General features: G+C 39.3%; 1 protein-coding gene across 2 annotated transcripts in view; it reads left to right on the top strand.

The window, feature by feature from the left end:
* Positions 1–14,101, top strand: part of LOC149275701 (ATP-binding cassette sub-family C member 8-like) — a 50,695-nt gene that overhangs the window by 19,337 nt on the left and 17,257 nt on the right. The window contains exons 7-17 of one of the 2 annotated variants that reach the window (XM_089504400.1): positions 1,913–2,077; positions 3,564–3,719; positions 7,057–7,191; positions 7,504–7,666; positions 9,685–9,725; positions 9,845–9,990; positions 11,251–11,356; positions 11,504–11,614; positions 12,577–12,652; positions 12,913–13,018; positions 13,667–13,699. In XM_089504400.1, the coding sequence (XP_089360526.1) occupies positions 1,913–2,077; positions 3,564–3,719; positions 7,057–7,191; positions 7,504–7,666; positions 9,685–9,725; positions 9,845–9,990; positions 11,251–11,356; positions 11,504–11,614; positions 12,577–12,652; positions 12,913–13,018; positions 13,667–13,699 (1,238 nt within the window). Of the gene's footprint in view, positions 1–1,912; positions 2,078–3,563; positions 3,720–7,056; positions 7,192–7,503; positions 7,667–9,684; positions 9,726–9,844; positions 9,991–11,250; positions 11,357–11,503; positions 11,615–12,576; positions 12,653–12,912; positions 13,019–13,663; positions 13,700–14,101 lie in introns of both variants that reach the window. The other variant, XM_089504399.1, reaches the window with a different exon arrangement.

The following is a 14,101-nucleotide window of genomic DNA, read 5'->3' as shown; positions in this document are numbered from 1 at the left end:
TCTGTTTTCCATCTTCTCTATCTTATCTTTTATCTTCGGCCCCATTTCTGCGGACATAACCTGGTGTGTCGAGGGAGAGGACGTCAACGAAAGGGCCACTATTTGGGCAGAAGTCCATGCCAGGTTATGTCCAAGGAGATGTGGACGAAGATAGAAGATAAAAGATAAAGGAGAGAAGATGAAAGACAGAAGGTAAAGAACAAGAAGATGTGGAAGCAGAAGTGATCGGCAGACAAAGGTAGGGACACATTTAGAGAGCATGAGAGGGAGAATGAGCGAGAATGAGAGAATGAGATTGTGAGTGAAAGGGCCTACAAATTTCAGATGAAAATTCTGAGCTTTTTGCTTTGTTTTCTTCCGCTTCATGGGGGGTCTGGCCTCATTTTAGTGGCTTTGTACAAATTGCCAAATTTGACAAAATTCAATAAATTTCCAATTCGTGCGAATCCGAATCCATAAAGTCTAATGGATAGATGCAGCCTTGAGATAGGATTGAAACATTGTTACCCATCCATAACATGGATCCTTGCTCCTGCATCGCATACAATATATCAGAAAATATCCCACATAGACAAGTCTCTTTGATTTGCAAGGACCCCCTGAGTTACGGTTCGCACCCCCATTGATTTTCCAGAACATTCTAATTAGGAACTTTATCACTGTCAGGGCAATTGTCTGTAAGTGACTTTATTACTGTGATCCATAACATTATTATTGTATCACCGTGTGAGTGATGACCTTCTCTGTTGGTCACTCTGACTTTATTATTTATCTGCCGGATACTAAAAGCTAAGAGAAAATAGAAAATATATAATTTATTAATTTTGTAATATTGGTAACCCAGGAGCACAAAATATATAAAGTTTCAAATACATAAGCATCAAAAACATTCACATTTTTATTTATAAATAAATGATCTGGTATTTGGTTAGTCAATTTCAAACTATAAAATAAAATTACTTTTTTGAGAGTTTTTCTTTTGTTATTATATATAATTGCTGTATCCTGGCAGAAAATTTACATGCAAAATAAAAAATAAAATAAAATAAAATAATATTTTTTAATAGAGATTCAGCAGGTGCAACAATAATACAGCGCATTAGCGTGAAGGTGAGATGTGCTTTACCATTTGAGGTCACTTAGCTTTTTTCAAAACGAGCAAATTTCTGGCTAACATAATTGCGAAAGGGTTTTCTAACCATCAATTAGCCTTTTAAACTTAAACTTGGATCAGCGAACACAACGTGCCATTGGAACCCAGAAGTGATGGGAGTGATAAAGGGCCATTGGAACCCAGAAGTGATGGGAGTGATAAAGGGCCATTGGAACACAGGAGTGATGGGAGTGATAAAGGGCCATTGAAACCCAGGAGTGATGGGAGTGATAAAGGGCCATTGGAACACAGGAGTGATGGGAATGATAAAGGGCCATTGGAACCAAGGTGTGATGGGAGTGATAAAGGGCCACTGGAACACAGGAGTGATGGGAGTGATAAAGGGCCATTGGAACACAGGAGTGATGGGAGTGATAAAGGGTCTCTGTATGCCTGTGAAGAGATTCCATAAAAAATCAGCCGTTTCCAGCTACAATAGTCATTTACAGCATTAACCCCGTCTGCGCTGGATTTCGGATCCATTTCATGTTATTTTAATGGACAAAATGTGTTGTTATTTCAAAACAAGGACCTGTCTAAGTGACCCCAAACTTTTGAATGGTAGATACAAGCCTGAGGTCAAGTTGTGGGTAACCTGTAAACTTAATGGAAATTGATGGACCCCTTTTTTGAAATTACTATGTGACCCCCACCTCTAATAAGTTGACCAGCAGAGTTTGAGTTTGGGTTCATGTATCTCCACAAAGTACAACGAGGTCTATCAGGTGTCTGAGGTAACCTTGTTGCTTTTCTCTTCAGGTCATATTTTTTGGCGTTTCCTTCATTTCATCCCAGGAGTTCCTGGCCAACGCGTACGTCCTGGCGGTCCTGCTGTTTTTCGCCCTCCTGTTACAGCGGACGTTTCTGCAGGCCTCGTATTACGTCGCCATCGAAACGGGGATTAATCTGCGTGGAGCGATACAGGTGAACGTCTCTCCCAGACCTCCGTAACTCCGAAGGTGTTTGGTGGGAACTCAAGTGATGAAAACGAGTCTCGGCTCCAGCAGCTCCTACGTCAGATGTGGTCGACACAAGTGTTATACGGCAGAATTAGTTAAACTAACTAGGTTTAAGTAACGAGGTAGTCACATAAAATGTTGGGTATTTAAGTTCTTTTGGGTCTCCTAATAGTTACCGACACTGCCCTGGGACTCAAAGGGTTAAAAACGGCCACCCAGCACCCAGCCCTTAAAATAGATGATATTTGATTTACGACAAACTGAAAATGTGCTGTGTGTGCCCGGTGTGTCCCGCGATGAGCAGCAGGCGCTCGGTACATTTATCAGCCCTTCACATGTTCCCCTGTAAGAAAAAAAAAGTTTAAATGTTTCTCTTGCTGTAAAACCCATTCAGTAACCCCTTAATGACAAAATGCATTGTTTTCAATGGGTTTAGGGACCGCCCATTGTCCTTAAGGGGTTAAATAACCAGAGAATGATATACGTCCTCTGATTAATTTTCAAATGCCCCCCCACACACACACACACACCAAATTAAAATCATACAATACCCCCAAAAAACCTTTTTCATAATCGCTAAATTCTGTAATTGCATGAACTGGATGGAGGGGTTTGACTGAGTAAAAGGCTCTGTTGCCATAGCAGCAGAAAACAACTTTTACGCTTTTATGTGGGGTTTTTTTTGTAGTCTTCAGATTTCCTTAAATTTCACATCTGTTTTATCTCTCAGTCTCTGTTTTTTCTTTAAAACAATATTATTATTTTTTGCTGTTTTTCATCTACTAAACAAGGTTTACTATTCGTGCCAAGCACTTCTTCAAATGTCGTTATATTCCGCATATCGCTTTGTGAAAGAGTAAGAAATGTTGTCCCTAATGTGAAGCTCTGTTTACATGACAAGTGACATGCGCTGCGACATAAACCCCCCATTGAGCTTCGGAACAATGTGTACCGGGCCGAGAGACCTTATCTCCAGCGGGAACCTGGATGTGTCTCTCCATCTGTCCAAAATCATTCCAATTTACTGAACAAACATCTAGAAGAACTTGCCAGCGATTACTGTTCTTGCTGTTACTTTGTATCCATAAGTGGCCTCCTCGCCTCTGCTGGAAGGCAATTCTAACTATACCCCAATTCCATAAAAAAAAAATCTTCATCATATGTTTTATCGTTGATCTAATAATCCGTTCTCTGCCGAGAATAAAACAAAATATTTCATAAATAATACAGACTAGAAATAGGATTTTGTGGACAACATTTCATTTTCATTCATGGATTATTAATACTTCATTTGCCCTCAGATCTTAACCCCTTAATGACAAAGCCCGTACACGTTTTCAATGGGTTTAGGGACCGCCCATTGTCCTTAAGGGGTTAATTTTGTGTTTCAAGGTTTTTTAAAGATATTTGCTAAATTTTTAATTATTTTTACCTTTTTTTTTTCTCGCTAGACCAAAATATACAGCAAGATTATGCATCTCTCGACCTCCAACATGTCTATGGGGGAAATGACTTCTGGACAGATTTGTAACCTCGTCGCAATCGATACCAACCAAATGATGTGGTTTTTCTTCCTGTGTCCGAATCTGTGGGCCATGCCGGTGCAGGTAGGTTAGCCCAATAATATGTATAATATAATATATTTCTGTAATTCTTATTTGACTGTTTTATTAGAAGTGTATCCATCCTTAGTGTTTACAAGACATTGAGATTTTTTTTCTTGTTTTTCATAATTTTGCACGTTTATGTATTACAAAAAAACTGACCCTAAAAAACATTGTCTGCCCCATTAAGAGCTTTTTGGTTGCAATGTGCTGTATGAAAATTGACTTTTTCGCAAGTGGCTCACTTAGGTCTATTTACTAAGAGGTCTGAGTGGTCAGTTAAGGGTTAACTCAAATGACAAGACTTCAGTCCCATGGCAGCACTCACAAAAAACACACAAACATTCCCATATCTGGGAGTTGATTGCGTGGCCCCATGACTTTGAATGTTGCAAGTTACAGTGCATGCGATTTCAATGTGACCTCGTATGCCCTCATCCGTAATTTACAAAATAACACCCATTGCAGTAAAATTAAAAATAATAATAAATAAATAAACAAGTTAAACGGAGGTCACCTCCTATTAACCAGGGGGGGGCAACAGTTACCCTCCTCTTTTGCCCCTATCGGTGCATTACATGCAGGTAATTAAATAAACATGGGGTAAATAATTTTAAATTAGAATAATGTCCTATTTATAGAGCATTTAGTGCTTCTTTTTTTCTTGCATGTATATATGTACGGAGGATGTGTCCTCTTTCTGCACCCTTTCAGTGCCAGGGCGATTGTGTGTTAGACGCTGCTGCCCCTTTAAGTTGTGTAGATTCCTGTGTTTTAAGTATAAGTCAAGCTATTAGCCATCCATCCAGGCGTAATACGGGCGTCAGGACAGGAGCAGTAAATAGGAGCCCCGCGGTAATTGGAAACTGATTTGTATCCGATGCGTCGCTGGCTTTGCAGAGACCAGCGTATTTATAGATTGTCGCATGTTCGTGGTTCAGAATTCAAAGATCTTGCCCAGTATAGGTTACATGCGCAGCTACCGATACACCCCCTATCACCCCGTCCTAAATGGAAAGAAATGCTTTGCAACATACGTGTGCGTGTAATGTATACATGTGATCCAGGTTATCCCTAATGGTTCTTTAAGCCCTGTCTGGCTTGTGACATTTATTATAATTATAATTTGAGCCTCTACGCAGACAGCTGCAGTAACTGTTTGTAAGCTATGGCTAAGTGTCTTGAGAGTTGTTAGTCTCAGCAGTTAGAGCACCTATCCCCTTTCTCACCAGTAGATTTAAAAATGAAACTGTATTCTTAATATTCTAAATATTTTTGTTAGAAAAAGAGAAAAGTATCTTTTATATACATTGTATTAAAACATTTAAATACATAAAGAAATCTAATGAAGGACAGGAGGAAAGTTTATTTCAAAGGAGGAAAAATGTTAGACTAAGAGGACATAAGTAGTAGAGGGTAATACAGTGAGGGTATTAAACATGCATGGGATAGACATACGGCTCCTGAATCTAAGACGAGACCAACGACTGATTAAGGTTTGAGTCGTTACAGCAGGAGAAACGGGAGACCAGATGGGGGCCGAATGGGGCCGATCTGCCGGCAGGATCTATGTTTCTAATCCTTATATTTTTTAACCTTTTCCGTTTTTCCAACAAGTATTAAACATCTTGCCTGCTTGGATTTTACATAACGTTACTGAGTTTGTTTGAAGTAGTAGTTCAAACGGCTCATCCTCCCAGAAATGTCTCTGAGCGAAATTCATTCACAGGGAGGACTCGTAAAGATACTTTATCCGCGTATAGAATTTCACTTTTATTGCTTCAGGTTAAAGAATCATCAATCACTCCAGCTCTCCTTGGCGGATTAAAGAACATAATCTAGGAATAGCTAAACAAATTGTTTTTCATTAAGTGACAGCCGGGCTCTGCGCACCTTTGCTTTTTTTCCTCCAAGTATCCAATTAATCTCCAAGCTCAGGCAGAAGCTGCAAGAAGAAGCTTCAAACCTCATTTTCTCCATGAATCTCAATGTAAAATTTACAAAACCCATCTTAAAACAATCATTACAACATTTATTTCTTAGTACGAACAAAACATACTCCTCGGGGGTGGGGTTTCAGCTAACGGGTGTGTCTGGCAACTGCCGGTGCATACGCAGCTTATAGACCTCTACGTTACAGTATACGTTTTTGTTAGGACAGGCAATAGATACAATGTGTCATGTTTAGCCAATGAAGTGCCCTAGAGATCTATAATTGGGAGGATACTACGTAAAAAAACATTTTATTAAAATCATGTTTCTCACCACATTGAACAGTTACATTTTACTAAAAAAAAAGTCTAATTTCCTGATAAGGCTTCCCTTTTTACAATACAAAATACAAAACAATAAATACAAAAAATAGAAGCTTCCCCGTCAATGTTATCTCTCTCTTTCTCTCTCGGTTTCTTTCTCTCTTGTTCTTCCTCTCTCTCTCTCTCTCTCTCTCTCTCTCTCTCTCTCTCTCTTATGTTCTCTCTCTGCCTATTTGGCTCTTTCTCTTGCTCCCTCTCTTTCTTTCTCTCTCTCTCTCTCTCTCTCTCTCTCTTTGTCTCTCTCTCTCTCTCTCTCTCTCTTTCTCTTTGTCTCTTGCTCCTTCTCTCTCTCTCTCTCTCTCTCTCTCTGCCTATTTGGCTCTTTCTCTTGCTCCCTCTCTTTCTTTCTTTCTTTCTTTCTTTCTTTCTTTCTTTCTCTCTCTCTCTCTCTGTCTCTCTCTTTCTCTTTGTCTCTTTGGCTCTTTCTCGTGCTCCTTCTCTCTCTCTCACTCTCTCTCTCATCATTGCCGAGGAGCCTTTGACATTCACATCTAGAAAGTTAATAACAACGAACATGATTAATGATTGTGGTTAAACTCGAAATAAAAAGTATGAAGTAGAGATAGTGATATGAACTCGGCGTAGGTGGCCGTCTGCCAAGAAGCGACAAGCAGGAAATTATTCACATAGTAACATCGCGTTCCATACGAGAGCCGATATCATTCTAGATTTTCTCTGAACCGCGCGACATTCCGCAGCCACCAGATCCTTCAGATTTCCAGATCCGGTTCCACTCTTAAGTATCTTAAGCAGGCCTTAGGAGATCTGTAATTTTCTTCTTTCCTTTATCGATTCTATGGCAACAACCTATCAGTGCCTACTTTTTATCACATGACAATCATATACTATGTTCCGAGCAAACATTATATATTAATAATGGCAATAATGTTAGATTTTGGACCCTAGACACCCTATAGATATTATGCATATGGGATTATACACCAAAAATTGTATAGAGCTTCTTCCAATATATGTTTTATATAGTATCCAGAATAATAAAACGGTGTCTTATTTGCTTGTTTTAGATCATTATAGGAGTAATCCTCCTTTATTATATTCTGGGAATCAGTGCCTTTATCGGTGCGGCGGTCATCATTGTGCTTGCACCCGTTCAATATTTTGTAGCCACAAAACTTTCACAAGCCCAGAGAAGCACGCTGGTAAGTATGGAAATGTGCATTATTTTATTGCAGTTATTTCTAGAATTATCGTACCCTATAGATTTCATTAATTACTTAAAACATAAGATCTGGACTTTTAAAGGGCTAGTAGCCTTTAAATTAAGGGGATATTTATAAGGGGCTATATATATATATATATATATATATATATATATATATATATATTGTTCAGCTTTTTTATGTTTTCTGGATTCAGGGTTTTTTATTAGATTTGTTAATTTTATTTGCGTTTTTGCCAAATATTTACATTTCTGATTAAATTGTAACGAGCCGGATATTGACCCATTCCAGGAATATTCGAACGAGCGACTTAAGAAAACGAATGAGATGCTTCGTGGGATTAAGCTCCTGAAATTGTATTCTTGGGAGCACATATTCCACGGCAGCGTGGAGGAAACCCGGCAGAAGGAAATGACCAGCCTGAAAGCGTTTGCGCTCTACACCTCCATATCCAGTGAGTACCACCAATCCTCAGCGCCTTACGCCGCGGCTTTCAAGATGGTGACCTAATAAAAATATTAAAATATTAACAATTTTTAAACAAAAAATATATATTTTTTTGTTTAAAAATTATTATTTTTTTTTATTTAAAAGAATAAAGTTATTAAATTAAATTATTAAATATAACATTTATAGGGGAAAACCCTTCTCAGCACAAGAATGGAGAATCGTTATAAATAAAACGCAGTAATTTGATAAAGAAAAAAACTAAAAAATATTCTGCACACGACTGGTGAGAATTTATTAAATAAGACTTTCCACCTTCACTCTCATAGGCCCATGAGATCTATAATCCGATGCTGACGTGTGATGCGATTGGCTGAACGTGTTAGCGAGATTCTACGTTTCTCGACATTGTGTTAAAAATCATACTTTGTAAAATTGTTCATTTCCACCACTTTTTCTGCAAATAATCCCGCTCCGATGGGTCAGACTTCACAATACGCTGTATTCTTCTTAACATTAAATGGATTTTTTATGTTTGAACAAAAAACTCTTAGAACCTTTTGTTCGGCTTCTTCTTCAGAAAGAAAAATATACTTAACCCCCGAGCTGATCCGTAGCCCCCCGGAGACTTCCTATCTCACAGTTTAGAGCTCTAAGGCATTAGAGAGTCAGTTCTGTTGACGACCAAGGTTCATAGGCCCCCATAATTCAATCATTGATGTGTTAGAACGTATCTAATAAAATTCCATTTATTGATCATTTAACCCCTGCATGTATTCGAGTAACCAAACTGGAAACCATTTCAATTTTCCGACCATAGAACACGAGCAACATTCACAAACGATACATATAAAACACAGAATAAGTTACTCCAGCGGCCCTAGGGATAAGATTCTCCATTTCATCTCAACAAGGGACCTCTGAGATCCTGAAAGTTTATGAATTTTTTTTGGTGGCCAAAAGTTATTATTATTTATTGATTATATAGCGCCATCATATTCCGTAGCGCTGTACAATATGATTAAATACTCTGGAAAACTAGATTTTTTATTATTATTAGATTTTAATTTATTTTTTTTATTATAATTATTATTATTTATTGTTTTATATAGTGCCATCATATTCCGTAGCGCTGTACAATATGATGAAAGACTCTAGAAAGCTAGATTCTTAATTATTATTATGAGATTTTTAATTTTTTTTTTTTTTAGTTACAATTATTATTTATTGTTTTAAATAGTGCCATCATATTCCGTAGCGCTGTACAATATGATTAAATACTCTAGAAAACTAGATTTTTTATTATTATTAAATTTAAATTTATTTATTTTTAATTATAATTATTATTTATTTTCTTATATAGCGCCATCATATTCCGTAGCTCTGTACAATATGATGAAAGACTCTAGAAAGCTAGATTCTTAATTATTATTATTAGATTTTTAAATTTTTTTTTTTTTTAGTTACAATTATTATTTATTGTTTTAAATAGTGCCATCATATTCCGTAGCGCTGTACAATATGTGGAATATGACTCTAGAAAGCTCGATTTTTTTATTTTAATACCATGTCTGTATGGATGAAAGAATATTTTAGTTTGGTTGGTAAATGTATTCCGGAGCGGTTGTTATTATATGGAACGGTAACTTTTTTTGGCATCGGAGCGCTAATTCATAAGCAAAGAGTTTAATCAGAGATAATTGAAATTCCGCATGGAACGTTCTGCAAGAGATGAAATGAAAAGCTTTTTATTTATTTTATTTTTTTAGTTATTTCAGAATCCGTTACAGAATATATAATATATCATGGTAAAGCCGGTTTATAGGCTCGTGGTAACAGGGCTGGGCTGAGATTAGTGGGAGTTTTGGTTAAATGATGTTTTTAGGAGGTTGTAGTCTTTGACCGTTTGCCATCCCCGCGTTTTATTATTTCGCTCGTGTATCACTGAGCAGTCTTCCTTGTATCATCCCAAAAATCTGTGTTTAATGCCTGTTTTTATGTTGTTTTTTTTTCTTTTTGCCGCAGTTTTCATGAATGCCGCCATCCCGATGGCAGCGGTGCTTATCGTAAGTGTCATGTTTTAATCCGCCTCTCTATGGTCCCTTTAATTACCTTGTAACATCTCGGACCCCCAGCGTTGATGGCGATACATTGTTAACCGGGTGCTCTCTCTTGTTTCGTGAAGACGTTTGTGGTCCACGTGCACCTCCTTAGCCACGATGACTTCTCGCCGGCCGTGGCTTTTGCGTCGCTCTCTCTGTTTCACATCCTGGTGACGCCGTTGTTTCTCTTGTCCAGCGTGGTGAGGTCCACGGTCAAGGCTTTGGTGAGGTAAGAAAGCACAGTGGGTGAAGACGTCCTCCTGATCTTCTAGACAATAACCAGGCCGTGTTTTGACCAGATTCCACCGGAAAATGAATTAATGACTCCGATTAAGTCCCTCGTTACTCTAAACGGCTCCCCGCAGATTCGATTTCACCGGCTGATGGTTATGGACGTGATTGTATTTTGATTGCTGCCTTCTTTCCAGGGATTCGCACAAAATCGAGCGATCCGCAGTCAGTCGCAGAGGGTTGGTAGATACTAATAGAGTTAACTTTGTAAGGAAAGCACTCAGAGCTTGTTTGTTTCTAAACGTTTAATCGGAGGCATTGATTGCGAGGTTTTAACAGTTCCCGTATAAAATGTCATTTATCCAGGTTTATTGTACCCTTCCCGGTGCAAATAGTGCAGGAAACTTTGGTGCTCGATACAATATTTATAGTAGAGACAGGATGGGGAGGGGCATATGCTAAACTGGGTGGAGCTACACTAATGAGCCATACCCAATAAGCTGCCTCTTAAAGGGACAGCAGCATCATAAGCTGTTCTACTGCTGGTTTAAGCATGAAGACGTATTCATCGGACTGCTCTTTTAAATGTAACATGTTAAATTTCCTAACCATAACCCCAAACCCCTAAAAATTACCATAACCCCAAATCCTAACCCCTAATCCATTACCATAACCCCAAATCCTAACCCCTAACAATTACCATAACCCCAAATCCTAACCCCTAACAATTACCATAACCCCAAATCCTAACCCATTACCATAACCCCAAATCCTAACCCCTAACAATTACCATAACCCCAAATCCTAACCCCTAACCCATTACCATAACCCCAAATCCTAACCCCTAACCCATTACCATAACCCCAAATCCTAACCCCTTACCCCTTACCATAACCTCAAACCCCTAATTCTAACCCCAAACCCTAAATGTCATACATTTGTAAACAGGCAAATTGTCTTAATAACTGTTTGAATTAAATCTGAACCCCACAAGCACCTTGAAAATCTGCAAATTATCTTGCCCCCCCCCACAAAACGGACAAAAATCTTACCGTCGTAAACTTCCTTTCATGCGTTTTTTTTTTCTTTATCGGGTTTCTTATATTTGTCACGCTTACTCTTCAAATTTTAATATTTCTATTTCTCGTGTTTTTCATGAGCTTTGTTTTCTGTTAGCGCGATGTGTCGTATTTCCTCATTCCTAATCGCTGCGACGTTTCTAATGATTCCGTGTTCTGATATATATTACTGTTTCTAGCGTCCAGAAACTCAGCGAGTTCTTCTCAAGTGAAGAAATTGGAGAAGAAGCCGACAGGTGCCAGCCGTCCATTAAAGCGGGGATTCCGAACAAATACCAGGCCGTGGTACGAAGCATGCGCGAAGCCCACCGCCCGTGTGTGCGCGTTACCGCTTGCCAATGCATGGGGCTTGTGTGTGTGTGACCCTACGTCTGTGTGACCCTTTCACTGCCCCGTTCACCTGTGTTTCTGTCTCCCCCACTCCTCGCACAGCCCCTCAAAGTTGTTAATCGCAAGCGACCGGTCCGAGAAGATTGGAACCGATTCGGCTGCCACCAGCAAGGAGCAAATAACGGCTCGGAAGGAAATGAGTTTTGTATCAAGGTGAAGAAGAGCTGTCCTCGTAACCCACTTTACTAATGATCCTTCCTGAACCCACGGGACTATATTCGATTACCTGGGATACATCGCACGTATCGTTGGATGATACCTTGATTGTATCTTCTATTCACCTGCTTTCAAGTAGGAATGTGCAGATACATTTATCTCAGGTTATAGAAGTCAGCCCAAGGTCTGATAAGATTATCATCGATGGCTACTAAATACTAGTTTGGGCCACCAGATTCTCCCCAAATGCATTTAACTTGCGTGCCTGGTTTTTTTTTTCTGCTTTTGACTGCAAAAAAATATATTTATTTTATCTTTGGGAAATAATTTTAGAATGAGGTTAGAAGTCATTACATTAATAGAGTTCCAGCAGATTCCGTAGCCTGGTTGTGATAGAGGAGAGTTAAAATTAACAATATACACTGACAACGCCATTAACGCACGTTAAGACATACTGCCACTGAAGGCGCTCCTGGGAGCTTACAATCTATCAGGGGGAATGAGACAGAAGGAGAGGGGCAGCTTGGCTGAAGATGATTCGATTGCAGCGAGGGGGATGGGGAGACGTCGGTGGCCGGAGATCTGGGGAGATGTAGGGAGGATGGGTAGTTCCTTTTAGAGTAGAGGCTGTAGGTATTGGGGTAGATTGTAAGCTTTTCTGAGCGGGTAGAGAATTTCAGAGGTATGGAATGGAAGTAGTCCTGGATACGAGAGCGATAGCGGCAAAAGAGAGACGCTCGTGGTGGGCAGAGTGAAGAGAGTGCTTAGGTGATGAGTTGGAGATATAGGAGGCACAGAGTTCTTGTCGGGCTCCAGGATATCACAAGAGAATGAGTAAAACCCAACCATTTCTAATGAAGTGAGAGGACATACGGTTAATAATACAGAAGCTTCATAAAGTATCTGAATACCATACAGTCTGTATCCTTTTTTGACGATTTTCCCATCAATTTATCCAGATCACCAATGGTTTTTTTACCTGGACCCCTGATGGATCACCCACCTTGTCAAACATCGACATCAGAATCCCACAAGGTAATCATCTGTTTAAAGGGAGAATCACTTTCTCTTCTGGTCTATAAAGTGTTCATCATTTCTGCTTATTAATAGAATCCTAATAAAGATTATTATTTCACCGAATCGGACTGCGTCTCCTCACCCCTGCTGATACGAAGTATCAAGCAGACCTTCTGGGAAGGCCACGAATCTGCATTTTGTAAAGATTGATTTATTAATGGAAACACTGCATGTAGTATATAAGGTGAGACGCCGGAGTAACCTTTGTTTCCCTGAAGGTCAACTGACGATGATCGTGGGGCAAGTTGGCTGCGGAAAATCCTCCCTGTTACTGGCAACTCTCGGTGAGATGCAGAAGATTTCTGGTGACGTGTACTGGAACAGGTAAATGTCTTTACATATTGACTTAGAACCTGGTGGGGTGGACTGACCCTTTTCGAGTCAGGAGACAACTCTAGACGAGAAGCACTTCAATATAGACATGTTTCACCAGCAAGTTTGATACATAGTTGCCTGAGAGTTCCGAGAGTCGCTACATCTAAACAGAACTGCGTATCGACCATAGATTGGAACCAATCGTGATCATGAGCTGGTGGCATCATCACCCAATATCCCTGAGGTCATCTATAAGAGGTCCTTGATTTTAAGATCAGGTCCTCCTACAGAAAACTATAATTCTGAATGAACTTCATGTACTTTTGGGCAAAGAGCATTAACTCTCTTACTACGTCTAGACGGGTTTTGTGTTGTAGGGGCTGGAGACAGACCGTTGTACCAGACTAATGAGCTGTCTAATGGGTAAATGGACAAACAACAATGTATCTGTCCCAAGGCGAGACCCACTTGACAGATGTCCTTTAAAATAACATCGTACACAGAAAAATATCTAAATGTGGAAAGTCTAAGAGTTTAATTACTTCTCCCGAGAACAAATCAGTGTGTAATGTGTTTGTTCAGCAGCAAATTGTCCTCATTTACCAGGATAAATGATACGGCTTTTTTTTTTGTGTGTGTGTTTTCGGCATACAGCAGCGTGCCTGATAGCGAGACAGGAGAAGATGTCAGGTGCGTCTCATGTCGTTATGTTTTATGGATTGTATCTTCATTGTGTACAGTTCCACTTGGTAATAAGGTCCCACGTCATAGCTGGCGTTATAATCACTTCTAAAACCTGTAACAAAGCCAACGACACATTGTTGCCTTTTATAGAAAAATATGTTACTCCGGATTTTCTATAATCCTCTAAAAGACAAAATAGCCCCCGGAAAAGATAATATTGTAAGCTTTTGTTGGTAAAGTCTCTTAAATTCTGTTTTATATAAACAGAACGGAGAATCTTAATTAATACAATAAATAAATAAATAAAAACGAAACATGGACTTTAACCCTTAGTCTTCGGGTTTGGTTGGCCGACATCAGCCGATGATTCCTCTGCAGAGGGGGTGAGGGTCTCAAAATCACATTTGG

Source organism: Sceloporus occidentalis, unplaced genomic scaffold, assembly GCF_023333645.1.
Source record: "Sceloporus occidentalis isolate IW3139 unplaced genomic scaffold, rSceOcc1.0.p SCAF_270, whole genome shotgun sequence".
Classification (NCBI taxonomy): Eukaryota; Metazoa; Chordata; class Lepidosauria; order Squamata; family Phrynosomatidae; genus Sceloporus; species Sceloporus occidentalis.
The sequence above is the reverse complement of the archived record's forward strand: the minus strand, read 5'-3'. Positions and strand labels throughout refer to the sequence as shown.